General features: G+C 42.3%; 1 protein-coding gene across 5 annotated transcripts in view; it reads right to left on the bottom strand.

Annotated features, from left to right (window-relative positions):
• Positions 1 to 15418, bottom strand: part of TBC1D31 (TBC1 domain family member 31) — a 70667-nt gene extending 55249 nt beyond the window's left edge. For 2 of the 5 annotated variants that reach the window (XM_055431910.2, XM_088844812.1), the window contains exons 1-4: positions 15175 to 15416; positions 9036 to 9182; positions 3889 to 4004; positions 279 to 457 (exon numbers count right to left, since the gene is read on the bottom strand). In XM_055431910.2, the coding sequence (XP_055287885.1) occupies positions 279 to 457; positions 3889 to 4004; positions 9036 to 9182; positions 15175 to 15251 (519 nt within the window). In that variant the 5' untranslated portion in view covers positions 15252 to 15416. Of the gene's footprint in view, positions 1 to 278; positions 458 to 3888; positions 4005 to 9035; positions 9183 to 15174 lie in introns of all 5 variants that reach the window. The other 3 variants (XR_016039352.1, XM_088844813.1, XM_055431911.2) reach the window with 3 other exon arrangements.
• Between the last annotated feature and the right edge of the window lie 550 nt (positions 15419 to 15968).

Genomic DNA, 15968 nt, shown 5'->3' with positions numbered 1-15968 from the left:
CTAGCTGGTAGACATACATGTGTTCATTGTGAAATTCTTACAAATCTTCTATACATTTAGACTTTTTCATAATTGGGTTAACAAAACAAAATCAACCAGCTAAGTAAAAACCATCTCCTAACTAAAGCTGAAGTTACATAGGATCAACAATAAAACAGTTTTGCTTGTTGCTGACAAAACTGAGACAAAGGGAAACATTACTTATAACATCTGTATCCGGTTGATCCAGAAACTAGCCTGAGAAGCACTACAGACCAAGATGTGCTCCGTCCACTGACCTTCTGTATTCCCACAGACTGGAGAATATTCAGCTTTCTTTTTCTCTGGAAGGTATCCAAGTCCCAGAGCTGTGCTGTATCAGAGGAGGTGGTAATGGCATATCTCCCTGATCCGTGCACAGAGATCGAAAACACTGATGATTCATGCCCTCTCATCCAGCTAACCAGCTCCTTGGTGACTGAGGGAAAAAGGCAAAGTCATACAGGTCAAACCCGGTATTTCATCCAAGAACAGATTCAACTGATGGCCAGGGATCACATGAAGTCCCTTCAACTCCATTAACATCTAAAAAGAATGGAAGCCTGTGACTGGCTGATGAAGTGCACTGGGGGACCTGGTAGTTACGTGGATTATCAGGGAGGTAGGAGGAGATGAGGCTGAAAAGGGGTTTAAGAACAGTCTTGAACATGACATGACAGAAGTCTGGGCTTTCTCTTGAAATAGTTTTATATGTAAGAATACCATATCTGGGCTGTTTCAGAAAGAGCACTTTGAAGCCATGGTGAATATACTGGAGAGGAGGAAGAGATTACAAAATGACTAGTTAATCTGTTGCTGTAATAATCCAGGCAGGAGATGAGGGGGGGTCTCTGCTAAGCATGTGGCAATGGGGAAAGGAACAAACGCAAGAGCTACAAAGGAAAACAATCAAAGGACTTGGTGATTCAGTGGATCCAGTGGCTCCAGTTTAGTTACGTAAACAGGTGATTCTACTACGTGACATGAATACACGAGGGGGATCAGACTTAGCAGGGTGAGAAGAGATAACAGATTTGATTTTTAAAAACTGATTCTGTGTGTGTCTGCATGTGTGACACATAGGCACAGAAAAAAGTCTGAAAACATCAAAAACTCTCCACGATAATTATCAGTGGGTAGTAAAACTGTAGTGATTTTTATTTTCTCTTTACATTTTTCTGTGTTTCCAAGTTTCCTATGACAGGCATGTTACAGTTTTATGGTCAGATTTGGTTTGTTCCTCCAGAAAGATGCACCTGGGGAGAAGAGCCAGAAAGCCAGATGTAAATCTGGGAAACATTAAGATATAAAGTAGGTCAAACCGAAGACTGAGGAACAGATAAACTTGGGAAGGGAGGACTGGCTTCCAAACACCAGTCTGAAGTCTGGCGTCACTTAACGGGCAATTTTTCACTGGCCTTCAGTGAGAAAAGAAAAATAAGGATAACATGATGAGTTTCCACAAAACTAAATTTGAAATACTACTTTTAAATCTATTATATCCTTCTAAGTTTGTTAAAAACAAACTCCATTTCATGAAGTTATATTGTTTTTCCCAATGTCAATTAGCAAAATTAAAAGTTGACAACCTATGTGGGTTCCTCTATTTTTTCTTTTTAATTGGGACAAATACCCAACTGGAGTGGGTTGCCATTTCCTTCTCCATGGGGAACTTCTCAACCCAGGGATTGAACGTCGGTCTTTTGCCTTCCAGGCAGATTCCTTACCATCTGAGCCACCAGGGAAGCTCCATCCAAGTCTAGGAATCACAAAAGAACCCAGAAAAGAAGTCAGAAAAGTAGACCTAACAGAGGTTAACAGCAGAAAACTAAGACTCCTGAAGTAAGCTCAAGTGTTAAAAGCTATGGAGAAACAAAACAGAAAGTATAAAGAGGATTTATATGATCAGAGGTTACTAAAGACCTTGGAGATAGAAGTCTCAGAAGCCCGGAGTGGGGGTTGCAGGGGGGAAGAGGCAAGAGTCAGAATCCATGCATGGACATGGTGAAGAAGCAGGATTTGGCAGTGAAGAAAGGGAGGTAGTTGGAGGTGGACACAACATCTAAAGAAAGGGCTTAGTTACAAGGGGTTTCGATAAGACAGGAGAGGGTATAAAAGATACAATTAAGATGAGAGGAGAAGAGACTGATGGGATCCAAGGAAAGCAGTCACAGATGAGTTTAAAGAGTGCATCAGAACTTCTGTATCAGCAGCGTTTGTAATACCCAAAATTGAAAACAGTTTCAAATCCACTGAATGGTAACAGGTTAAACACTGATAATCATGGTATAAGGAATTCCCTGGTGGCCCAGGGGTTAAGACTCCATGCTTCCACTGCAGGGGGCACAGGTTCAATTTCCTGATTGGGGAACTAAGATCCCACAGGCCTGCAGGGTGAGGCCAAACAATAATAGTAATTATGGTATTGCAAACATTTCTAGAGTAGAATTATTAAGTATTGATCTTAAACACATAAATTTTTCACAAGGGAAGGAAGTGATTCTACCAAATGACATAGATAGGATGATCATACATGTTAAAATATAAAAAAGGTATATGCAGAGAAAACAGATTGGAAAGATGGGCCCCTGATATAAAAGCACTGAATGTCTCTGGGCATGACTGCCTTTCCTTCCTGCAGGTGCCGTGAGAGGGTGGTAGTGACTGGGAGTAGGGGTCTGCAGCGAGACTGCCAGATTAGAAATCCTGGCTCCGCTGCTTACCAAGCTGTGGAAACCTGATTAATTTATTTCTGTGCCTCAGTTTCCTCATCTGAAAACTGGGCATAATGACAGTAACCATCTCCGTGGGTTACTATGATTATTATAATTAATAATATGTATAAAATCATAGAACAGTACCTGGCAAGGAGTGAACACTATTTAAGTGTTAGCCAACACTATCATTACTATTCTTATTGTTTACAATCTTTCTAAATGTTGTATCTGATACATTAATAACAAGAAAAAACAATGCAGTTGAGATTTTTTTTCTTAATAATAAGTTCAGTTTATAGAACTCTTGAGTTCTCTATTAAAAAATGTAACGTGGGAAAAAATATCAATACACATGTAAAATTTAAAAAGTATTCTTGTACATGTGCAGTAAGGAATTTGGCCTTCAAAGAGAGATATGCATGGCCTTTGTCCAGCAAGCTCTAAACCCTTGGAATTTCCCCAGTGGTGGGAGTGTCTCTGCTATCTGTGGTAGGTCCCTGGACAAAACAGATGGTTTGTGCTACGGAGAGAACCTCAGAGTGGGGACTGGCCACACCATAATGACCAACCATGTGAGTGATTAGAAGGCTGAGGCTTTGGGTCTCATACTATTAGCCCAACCTCCAGAGAGGAGGAGGCTGGAAATGGAGTTCAACCAAGTTGGCAACCAAATGCCGATGTAATGCAGTCCCAATAAAAACTCAAGAGCTTGGTCAATTTCCTGGAGTGGCAGTACTAGGTGAAGATGCCCACATGTGGATGCTAGGAAGGTAATGTGTCCCTGGGGATGATGGAAGCACCTCTTTTGGGAGCCTTCCAGAACCCACCCTATGTGTCTCTTCCTTTGGCTGGTTTTAATTTATATCCTTTTGCTATGTTATTTTTAAAAAACTGTAATCATAAGCATAGTGAATTCTGTGAGTCATTCCACTGAATTCTCAAACCTGGGGCTAGCTATGGGGAACCCTGAATTTGCAGCCTGTTATCTGATGTAAGGATGGCCCTGGGACCCCCGAGCTTGTGGCCAGTGTCTGAAGTGAGGGCTGTCTTGTGGGGTCTGCTCCCTCCCTTCAGACTGTATAGACTGGCCAACTCCCTGCAGTATTTCCACCTACATGTCACTCTGCTTCAAAAAATAAATAGGACTTCTTACCTGTATCGAAACATTTAATAGAATAATCAGCTAATGCCACAAGGAATTCAGACTTCCTATGAAGATTAAAGGCCAGAGCTGTGCAAGCTTGCGCTGTTCGCTGAACAAGATTAAACCTAGTAAGAGATTACTGTGTTAGTATCAGAATTTCTTCCAATAATCATAAAACTTCACGTCAGCGGAGTCCTTAGAGAAGAAGAAAATGAAACCCAGGAAAATGAACTCCCATTTTGGCAGAACAAAAGCAGATGACGAAGAGTGCTACCTGCCATGGAAAGGAGTATGGATCTTACTTACACGGGAAGGGAAGCCATCGAGAACTTTTGAGCAGACCAGAATCACGGCCAGGCATGTCTTTTAGGAAGAGGATTCTGGGTGTAAAATGGAAAGGAAGAGTAGAAGAGGTGTCAGAAGTCAAGGGGAGAAAGATCTGGTGATGCATCAAACAGGGGTGAAGAGGGAGGAATTGGGAATCCCTCACATGTGAAGTGGAGACAAAAGATGTCTCGTAAGGTTGTCGTGATGGTTAAATGGAATACATGATGATGAAGTGAAATAATGTATGTTTAAGCGCTTAGCAGAGTACTTGGCACCTAGCTAGAGTTTCATTAACCAAAAAAATGAAGTTTTCAAACTTAGGCAAAAGAGGAACAAGTGTGGCAGTAGGAAATAGTCATTCTGGTTTTAAACATGTAGCATTAAGGACAGGGAGGCCTGGCCATCGGGTCGCAGAGAGTCCGAACGACTGAGCGACTGAACTGAACTGATTAAGGCCTTTGAAAAGCATTTAGAGCTGTGCTGTCCAAAAGAAATGGAATATAGTCCATGTGTGTTACCAAAAATTTTTTAGAAGAAATATTAAAAGTTAAAAACATATAAAATTAATCTTAACATATTAAACTTAATTCGTTGTGTATCTAAAATATTATCATTTCAACATTTAATAAAAAATTATCAGAGATATTGTACATTTTTTTTCTCACAGTGATGTATTTTATACCATCCCATCAGTGCATCACAACTTGGCCAAGCCACCTCTCAAGGGCTGAGGGCAGTTAGTGGCTACCGCATTAGACAGTGCTATCTACAAGCTCCCCAGCGGGTGGGAGAAGCAGGTCTGAGTTAACAAGGCTCTGTGGCAGCTGAAGCCTGAGGCTTGGTGGTAATGAGCTGGTTAAAAAGAATACCGAGAATATGGAAAGAAGCATGCTGGGGACAAATGCCCCAGTAGCAGGACAATAAGGGCAAAGACCTTGGAAAAAGTCAGCAGAGCAAGGGGAAAACCAACCTCAGAGGCAGAAAAGTTAGGAAACAGCTGTACCTTGAAGCAAAGGAAAATTTCATAAAGGATGGAAGACAAGAGTATTTAGTAAGATGAGAACTGAAACGAGAACACTGGATTAAGCAATTAGGAAGATTATGAGTGAGCCCAAGGTAGTAGCCTTTAGGATTAGACAGGCCTAATCTCATGTCTCAAACTACTGCACAATTGCACTCATCTCGCACGCTAGTAAAGTCATGCTCAAAATTCTCCAAGCCAGGCTTCAGCAATATGTGAACTGTGAACTCCCAGATGTTCAAGCAGGTTTTAGAAAAGGCAGAGGAACCAGAGATCAAATTGCCAACATTCGCTGGATTATGGAAAAAGCAAGAGAGTTCCAGAAAAACATATATTTCTGCTTCATTGACTATGCCAAAGCCTTTGACTGTATGGATCACAACAAACTGTGGAAAATTCTGAAAGAGATGGGAATACCAGACCACCTGACCTGCCTCTTGAGAAACCTGTATGCAGGTCAGGAAGCAACAGTCAGAACTGGACATGGAACCACAGACTGGTTCCAAATAGAAAAAGGAGTACATCAAGGTTGTATATTGTCACCCTGCTTATTTAACTTATATGCAGAGTACATCATGAGGAACGCTGGGCTGGAAGAAGCATAAGCTGGAATTAAGACTGCTGGGAGAAATATCAATAACCTCAGATATGCAGGTGACACCACCCTTATGGCAGAAAGTGAAGAGGAACTCAAAAGTCTCTTGATGAAAGTGAAAGAGGAGAGTGAAAAGGTTGGCTTGAAGCTCAACATTCAGAAAACTAAGATCATGGCATCTGGTCCCATCACTTCATGGGAAGTAGATGGGGAAACAGTGGAAACAGTGTCAGACTTTATTTTCTAGGGCTCCAAAATCACTAAGGATGCTGACTGCAGCCATGAAATTAAAAGACGCTTACTCCTTGGAAGCAAAGTTATGACCAACCTAGACAGCATATTAAAAAGCAGAGACATTCCTTTGCCAACAAAGGTCTGTCTAGTCAAGGCTATGGTTTTTCCAGTGGTCATGTATGGATGTGAGAGTCGGACTGTGAAGAAAGCTGATCGCCGAAGAATTGATGCTTTTAAACTGTGGTGCTGGAGAAGACTCTTGAGAGTCCCTTGGGCTGCAAGGAGATCCAACCAGTCTATTCTAAAGGAGATCAATCCTGGGTGTTCGTTGGAAGGACTGATGCTGAGGCTGAAGCTCCAATACTGTGGCCACCTCATGCGAAGAGTTGACTCACTGGAAAAGACTCTGATGCTGGGAGGGACTGGGGGCAGGAGGAGAAGGGGACAACAAAGAATGAGATGGCTGGATGGCATCACCGACTCGATGGACATGAGTTTGAGTGAACTCTGAGAGTTGGTGATGGACAGGGAAGCCTGGCATGCTGTGATTCATGGGGTCGCAAAGAGTTGGACATGACTGAGCGACTGAACTGAACTGATCTCATGTCACAGCTACGCCACATGTACCTCTACTCGGATGTGAGTATTTACAGAGGGAAAAGGAACAGTGGACAGAATAAAAGAGAGGAACATTAAGGGTGCAAAGTCCCATGGGCAGCCATAGAAGATAGAGATTAGCAGTGTTAGAAATGAGGACCATCTAGTTTTACAAACTAGTTTTGCAAACGGTTGGACTTACAGATATATTTGAGGTTGTGGTGGGAAGAAGGAAAGGAAGCTTGAGGGTGTCTATTTTCCCATGAATTAGGAGGCTAGGCAGTCAGAATAAGAGTAGAGTCTGAACACAAGGAACCACAGAAATTGGTTAAGGTTTGGAAAACTCAGAGAAGAATGGAAAGAGTAAAGGACAACAGAGATAAGCAAATGGAGTACCAGCATCACTGATGCAGAAGTTCACTGCTCTATAATGGAGTCAATCACCAATTATTTTTATTTTATTTAGTTTGGGATTTTTATTTTATTTTGTTTAGTGGGAGCAAAGATACAGGTATATTGATTTAAGATTGGTAACTGGCTGCGTAGGTTACGCAAGAGTAATGGTTGGGAGAATTATGACCATTAGGTAAGGAGTGGAAACAATGATTAACATATTTCTACCCAGTCTATCACAGACAGATAAATCACTTATGAGCTCTTCTTTCCCTGAACTATTTGAGAACAGGTTACCGAAATCACGTTTCCTATGAACAAGGAAATTTTCCTATATAATCACAATAAAATCATCAAAATCCAAAAATTACATTATATATTACTACTGTCTAATCCCCAAACCTCAAGTTTTGTCCATTGTTCTAAAAACGTCCTTTACAGCAAAGGGATCATTCCAGATCCAAGCCTTGACTTGTCATGTGTCTAGGCTCCCTCCGTCTGCAACAGTCTTCAGACTGTCTGCATCTTTCATGTCCTTGACCCTTGTGAAGGTCACAAGCCAGTCTTGCTATCCAATGCCCTTAATTTAGCTTTGCCAGCTGGTTCTACTGATTAGACTCAGGTCACCTGTCTTTGGCAGGAATATGACAGAAGTGACACTATGTTCTTACCATTGCACCCTATCAGGTGGCGCACACACTTTGATTTGCCCCACTACTGGTTATTTTAACTTTAGTCCTTTGATAAGGTGGTATTTGCCAGGCTTCTTCACTGTAAAATTACTGCTTTTTTTCCTCTTTAATAAGTATTTTGGGGGGAGATACTCTGTGACTGCAAACATCCATTCTCATTAAACTGTTGACGACAGCATGAATTCACAGATTTCCATTTTATTCAGTGGGTTACGAGCCACCACTATCATTTATTTTGAAACTCACTGTTTCCAATCTGCCCAGAAAGAGCTCCTTCAAGGTGACATTTCTGTCCTTTGGACACATCCTCATCCTTCTTTGACCGAGTCCTTCTTTCTGGCTACAAAGAGTTGCAGGCTTATCTTGTACTTTCCCTGCCTCCATCCTAAAACTGGCTGTTTCTCCAAGGACCCCCAATTCCTTGAAGCAGAATGATATTTACAAAAGAACTGGGCACTGGGTATATTCATTACTACCTGGGTGTTATTGCTTCCAGGCCCTATAAGTGAACAAAGCTAGGAAATTTATGTCCATATAATTCATTCACTTTCTCATACATATACCTGTATTTTTCTGTCTATATATATTTAAAACCAAGGATTCATATAGACAGAACCAAATCCAATCCAGGTCCACAGGGTTTAGTCTAGTTTTCTCCTTTTCCATATTTGCAACTCTGCTTTCCAATAGTCAGGAACCTGGCCCCCACTAGCCTCAGTACACTCATTCAACGAAAGCCCCCGTCTTTTCCATGACTGCCCCCATCCCCACACAGACACTTTCTGACTTTCTGGCTGGGCCAGCACAGTTTTCCCTCCCACCTACCCCCACTGCAGCGATGACTACCTCGATCAATTCCCACCTAATTGCATTCTCACTAAATCGTTTGGTAAAGGAAAAGAAGGAGGAAGAGTGATGATCAAACCTGTGAAGATTCCTAGATCTAGTTCACTCTGACAATAATGCATTACATAAAGGCCACTGTGCTTTTTCTAAACAGGCACCAGACATTAACTGATAAACTAGAAATAATGAAGGTTGAAATTTAAGAAAAAACAAGCTACTAGAGATGCTGTTAAAACGATAACTTTAATTCTCTTAAAAAAAAAACAAACACCCAACCATTTTGTCTTTCTATTCTTTCTCTCTGTATTCCACCAGCACTAATGGCAGAATTTTACAAAGTGTCTGAAATATAGTAAGTACTTAATAAATCTTTCTGAATGAATAATCAATAGTAGGTACTAAAATAGTCAAGAAAGTAATCACTTGGTAAATATCCAAAGTATTTGCTCACCTGTTTCCACACAAGTCAAAAACATAGATATTTCCGTGATGGTCCCCAGCAATTAAACAATCACCTGAGCTATCAAAAGCCACGTTCAAGAATCTTAGAACTTTGGGAAGGTAATCCGAAGTGTTGTGAATGATGTTCACTATAATTCTGCCCAAAAAACAAACAAAACAAAAAATCATTAAACTCTATGTCAAGCATTACTTGTTATTATGAAGACTATGCATTGTGGAGTACACCTCACTAATTTTGAAGTTTTTTGCCTACCCCTTCTTCCTTCTTCTACTGTTCCTCCTCCTTTCCTAGAAGCAGCCATACAGTGACTTCTGAAAACTGCATAGGATGTTATTATCAGAGTTTCTATTGTTCATTTATGCATCAAACACCTAAAAACTCACAAAGCATCGGACACTGCATAAGCCAGGAGGTAAGGGTAGCTGACAGACAGCGGACCCGCCCTTAGGAAGCTTTCAGCATCGTAGTAGAGACAGACACTAAAAAAACAGTTTCCCTGGTGGCTCAGTGGTAATGAATCTGTCTGCCAATGCAGGGAACTGGTTCCATCCCTGGTCCCGAACGATTCCACAGAACAACATGCTGGAGAACAACTAAGCTGGTGCACCAGAGCTATTGAGCCTGTACTCTGGAGTCCAGGAACTGCAACTACTGGGCCTTTCCCCTGCAACCACTGAAGGCTGCGCACCCTCGAGCCCGTGCTCTGCGACAAAAGAAACCTGCACACCACATCTAGAGAGCAGCCCCTGCTCGCCAGAGCTGCAGGAAAGCCTGTGCGGCAACGAAGACCCAGCACAGCCAATAAACACATTACTTTAAAAAAATTATTTAAAAAGATAAACACACACAGGAGCAGATTTATAAGCTGTGATTAAGTGATAGACAACAGGATATGATAAGAAAATGTCTTTTTAACAGAGTAGTTGGATTGTTACAGCAAGCAACAGACATAAACAATGAAGTAATTAAAGTAGTTTTATATAAATCACAAACTACCATATGTAAGAAAAATTCCAATTCAATATCCTAATTTTAAGATACCCTGATGAGATTTTGTTTTTGTGGCTCAGGGTGTTCCAAGTGTACATGAATTTTATTTTCAAGTATATCTGTTGCTGTTCAGTCGTTCAGTCATGTCCGACTTTTTGCAACCCTATGATCTGTAGCACTCCAGGCTTCCCTGTCCTTCATTACCTCCGGGAATTTGCTCAAACTCATGTCTACTGAGTCAGTGATGTCATCCAACCATCTCATCCTCTGTCACCCCCTTCTCCTCCTGCCCACAATCTTTCCCAGCATCAGGGTCTTTTCCAATGAGTCGGCTCTTCGCATCAGGTGGCCAAAGTATTGCAGCTTTAGCTTCAATCTAAAAATATGATTATATCTGTCTAAAGGTATTATTTTTTGAGAGGAAGATCAAGCACCATATATCTGCTGAAAAGAAAACTTATAAAACTGCAGAACCAATTAACTCCTTAAAATAATACATGTGTGTATGTCCGGGTCATGAAGACCCCACTCTCTCCTGCATGCATGCATGTTAAGACGCTTCAGTCACATCTGACTTTTCAAGACTCCATGGACTGTAGCCTGCCAGGCTCTTCTGTCCATGGGGCTCTCTAGACAAGAACACTGAAGTGTGTTGCTGTGCCCTCCTCCAGGGGATCTTCCCAACCCAGGGACTGAACTCGCGTCTCTTATGTCTTCTGCATTGGCAGCCAGGTTCTTTACCAGTAGTGCCACCTGGGAAGCCCACTCTCTCCTGCAACAAGTTTTCAAATCATGAAATTTCTTAATTGACTTTTAATGAATTTGAATTTTTTTTTCCCACTGTTGTCCTTAGCCCACTGCTTTCATCCTGTGCTAGTTTCTCCCTGCATGATCTCATTCATTCTCAAGTTACTAACTCCTCTTTCAGTTGGAGAAAAAAAGAACCCTCACTCAAATTATCCTCACTGGCGGAGTTTTGATTTGAGGCTGCACACAGACTGCGATGGGAACTCTATCAGGTAGTGAATCCGCTGCATGAATGCGCTTGAAGCTGCTGTAAGTCCTTCCATCTTTTTCTCGGGCCATAGGCTCACTTTGTGTCTCTCTGTTTGTAACCTTTTCACCAGTGTCCACCCCATTCTTCTCTTTCTATTGCTCAACATCCTCTATTTAACCATTGTTTTCATCTCCTTGTCACCTGAGCTTCAAATGGCTTCAGCTTGTCATATCCCAATTTCCTACAATCTTCCAGCTTGAACTTCCAGTATTAACTGGCCTGGAGAACTATAAAGGTGGCATAGAAATAAAAGAAACCATTCTTAAGTAATCTTTTAAAACTTTGAACAGAGTTACAGATTTTACAAACTGGTATATATAATTTAACCAGAACCAAAAGAAAATTAGTATTGTGTGAATTCTGAGGCACTTTCGACATGTTGTAGGAATAATGTGGACTTTCTTGAGTTTTACACATTCATAAGTGAATGGTCTGTGTCTCGTGCCTTTGTTGGCTTTCTGTGAGCTGTAGTTTCTGGGAAGTGAGCAGCTCTCATTCCTGTAACTCTTGTAATTCAGTCATTCGTGTGCCTCCTTCATGAGGATTCAGTACGGCTGTGGGGCTGTTATCCCTCTGATAGGAACTCTAAGTCTGCTTAAAGCACCAAAGGTCTGTTACTTATTTTTATTTTATATCGTACTATATTTCATTTACAGTGTTGTTTGTTTCAGGTATATAGCAAAGTGACACAGTCATATATATATATATATATATATGAATTAACAAAAGCAGTTCCCGTCTTTTGATGGGGTGCTCATAACATAAATGGCATTATTTTGAGAGAGGGATAACTTAGGTATGGCATTGGGTTTTTTTTCTTTTTGCAGCCTGAGGCAGTTGTAAAATAACTTAATGTAGCTTTTTACAACTGTGTATTCTATAGTATTTTTTCATTTGGTGAAATTTTAACTGTTAATGTTTTTGGCATTGTGCTTTGTACCATTTATTAAAGAAAAATTTAAAAAAAAAAGATAAACTGGGATAATTAGAATCCCTCCCTAAGGATTTTGAGCTAAGAACTAGAGACTCCAGGCCAGTTGAATTTTAATATTAGAAACAATTGCCTCATTATCACTTCATTTAAAAACCACCAAATTAAGTATATCAAATATTTTGTTTAAAAAAATAAGGCTTCTGAGATTCATTGGATGAAACAGTAAAATTATTTCTATCTAGTTCCTGACAAAGATTCTTGGCTTGACCAAACTTTAGTCAGGCTTCTGAACCTTCTCCTAGGCTCATCTGTACATTCCCTTGAAAAATCTAATTTTAGCAAGCATGCTCAATTTAATCAGAAAGCCCTACCTTGAATACCATCATTCTTGACATCTGATGGGGTTCCTCACTCTCCATCACCTCCCAACAGCTGTCTGATCTTCAGCAAGACTCCTGTGAGGCAGATTTACCTCAGATGTTTTCTCTTGGTAATTTCCATCCTCTGACCCCTACCTTGATCTCTCTGTCTGTAACTTCCCTCTTGCCCAGGCTGTATTCTGAACTGAGCCCAGAACACATCAATTCCAGTTCTACACTGAGGTCTTGCTTCCTCTCTTGCAATAATAGTCCTGAATAATGTCTCTTTTCACCACTTTAACTACTGTCCAGCTCTGGTTTTTCTCTGACATTCCCGAAGGGGAGTGGGGAGAATAAATGTATTGAGACAGTAAGTAACAACATCAAGATATTCCCTGGCAATTAAACTTAGACCAAGCAAAGGAACTTTTTCCTCCAGCCTTTTTTCTATAATGTTTACTATGTGTGTGTGGATTACAAAATTACATGATCATCGTTCAAAATATGGAAAATACAGAAAGACACTAATAATTTTACTATAACTGTACCATCATGACATAATCACATTTAATAGCAAAATTCTGTCCTTCTGACTTTTCATATAAACCACATATACAAGGATTTATTTTAGAACTGTTTTTCAATGGCTCATAATTTGCCTGATGGTGTTCCGCAGTCCTTAAACATAACAACATCAAATATTTACTGAATACCCAGATGCATGAGACACTAATTCCCTAAGACAATCTTGCTGTTAAGTACGATTATCTTCACTCACTGCCTAAGATTAACTTGCCCAAGGTCACAGAGTTGGTGGGCGGACACTTACTTCAATTGCAGTCCCTCTGACTCCAGTTAGCGCTCCCCACCCCCCTGCCCTTCTCAACCTCATAACAACCGGTGTTAATGAACAAAAAGAAACTATGTTTTAGTGGAAGAAACAGATAAGGAGATCTTCACACAAACATGAGTCATTTTCTGAATCTTGTGTATCTAGATATTAACAGTAAGAAACAAAATTATTGTGGGCAGGCATAATTTTTAGAACATTTAGAGAATCTCAGAAGTAGAGGCGGTGTTGGGACTTCCCTGGTGGTCCAGTGGCTGAGAATCCACCTTCTAATGCAGGTGATGTGGGTTCAACCCTTGGAGGGTGAACGATGATTCCACGTGACACAACTAGTACCCAGCACGGCCAAAACAAACAAAAAAAAATTTTTTTAAAGAAGTAGAGGTGGTATTTACATAAACTCCAAATTTGGGAGTGAAAAATCTATATGGAAGAATTCCTGTTCCAGACAAAATGTTAATTCAATGGAGACGATGGGATGGCAACATTGCTGGCGGACTGAGAACAGCCAGAAACCAAATAAGCTAATGGTATCACGTGTTCAGTTCAGTCGCTCAGTCATGTCCAACTCTCTGCGACCCCATGAATCACAGCACGCCAGGCCTCCCTGTGTATCACCAATTCCTGGAGTTCACTCAAACTCATGTCCGCAGTCGCCCTGTGCTTTTGCAGCTGGCACTCAAAGTCTACTGATTTTTTGAGGAGCAACCAAAGAATCAACAGAAAAATTACTAGAACGAGAAACATATGAAATATGAACACAAGTGAGGCAGCAAAGTCAATGGAGTCCTAAGGGATTAAAAGCAGTAAGATTAACATGGCACTAATATGGCACCACTGTGGGACAAAGGCTCCCATCACAGTCACACAAGAGCATCAAACAGGACAGAGTCCGGGGAAAAGAAGGAAAGGAAGAGCTGGGGAGGAAGGGATGAATGGGCAGAGCACAAGGAGTCTCAGAGCAGGGAAAATATTTTGTATGAGACCCTAATGGTGGATGGGTCATTATACATTTGTCCAAACCTACATAATGTAGAACAGGAAGACTGAATCTTAATGTGAACAGTGGAATTCGGTTGGTAACCATGTGTCAACACAGCATGAGCAACTGCAACAAGTGTACTGCTCTGGTGGGGGACATTAATAAAGGTGTGGCTAGGCGTGTGTGGAGGCAGGAGATCCATGGGAAATCTCGGTACCTTCTTCTCAATTTTGCTGCGAACCTAAACCTGTCCTAAAGAAACAAAGTCTATTTAAAAAAAAAGCAGCAGCAACGCTAACCGAAGGCTGACCTACGCTGGATACACAGTAATGCCTAAACTCCGAGAAAACCAGGAGTTTGTTCCGTTCCACAACTGTCCCCCAGCGCTTAGAAGCTTGGCACCGAGTAGGTGCGCATCAAATAGTTGATGACTAGAATGCTTGCATGCCTGACTGCCATTCAAGGATGGATAAAAGATTCAAGGCTGCCATTTGGAAGAGGGAGAAGTGCATTCTTCTCCGGCATCCGTTCCTCCTCCTGAGTTCTTTCCCAGAAGTTATAATTAACAAATAAGTTACTGAGCATCTACCGCGTGCCAGGAATACCACAGGTATTCTGGGCTAATTAAAGCAGGCAGTCCTGGCTCCCATCGGAAGCGCAAATTCCCCAGCATAAATCAGGCCCTCCACGCCGGTCCTAATTGAGGCCCCTAACCCCAGGATAGGGAAAGGGGGTCTCTAAAGATCATCAAACTCCAGCTACCTGCGTTTATCAGAGGTCACCCAACCCGGGGATCACGAGCAGGGTAAGAACCAGAACCTCCGTCCGGTTCCCCGCACCTCCTCCCGAGACCGTCCCCAGCAGACCCGCAAACGCCTGCCCGAAGCCGCGGACCCGCCCCTCTCCAGCCTCCATCCCCTCCCCAGCGCGCGCCTCCTCCCGCCGCGGCCTGTACCCGTCCCGAGTGGCCGGGGATGGCTTGCGGTGCCATATCTTGCCGCTCTCCTTGCTGCCCAGGTCTGTGCTCTGCATGTCGCAGCTCCCGCGCGGTCGCCGCCGGCCCGCACAACGGTCCCGGCGCCTTCCCAGCAAGCGCCGCGCTCCCGGCCCGGGAAACTTCCAGCGCCGGCCGAGGCAGCAGGGATCCCCCGCGTGGATCGTACCAACCGCGCGCAGGACGCCGATATTTCTATTTACAACTAATCGGGCCTTCCCTCCCAAACTCCGCCCAGCCGACCCTCCCCGCTCCGGACGATGGAATCGGCCAACGACCTTCTCCCTTAAGCTCCGCCCCCTTTCGCGGTCCGCCTCCCAAAGCCTTCTGGGAGTCGTAGTTTTCTGCAGGTGTAACGTGGGCGCGTGATATCGCCTTGGGAATTCTGATCTCGGGGCGTCTCGGTGGGTTTTAGACTCCCAAGGGAAGCAAAGAAAATAATTTTCCCCGGTGGCCCCGGATTGTGTTTCACATTGCGTTTAAGGATTAAGAAGTGGTACAGACAACTAATAGAGAAGAAAGGACCCAAATGCATGGAGAGTTAAAGGGTTCCTTTTATAGAGTATTACGGTTCAAAAAGAATCTTGATAGTCTGCTCTTGTTGACCTTTTCACCGTCGTCATGAGTGTTGTTTCAATTTCATAGTCTAGTTCAGTTCAGTTCAATTCAGTCGCTCAGTCGTGTCCGACTCTTTGTGACCCCATGGACCACAGTACACCAGGCCTCCCTGTTCCGGAATCACCAACTCCCGGAGA

The sequence above is a fragment of the Moschus berezovskii genome, chromosome 16 (assembly GCF_049115385.1).
Source record: "Moschus berezovskii isolate FMDL1 chromosome 16, NW_MosBer_1.0, whole genome shotgun sequence".
In the NCBI taxonomy this organism is placed as follows: Eukaryota; Metazoa; Chordata; class Mammalia; order Artiodactyla; family Moschidae; genus Moschus; species Moschus berezovskii.
The sequence above is the reverse complement of the archived record's forward strand: the minus strand, read 5'-3'. Positions and strand labels throughout refer to the sequence as shown.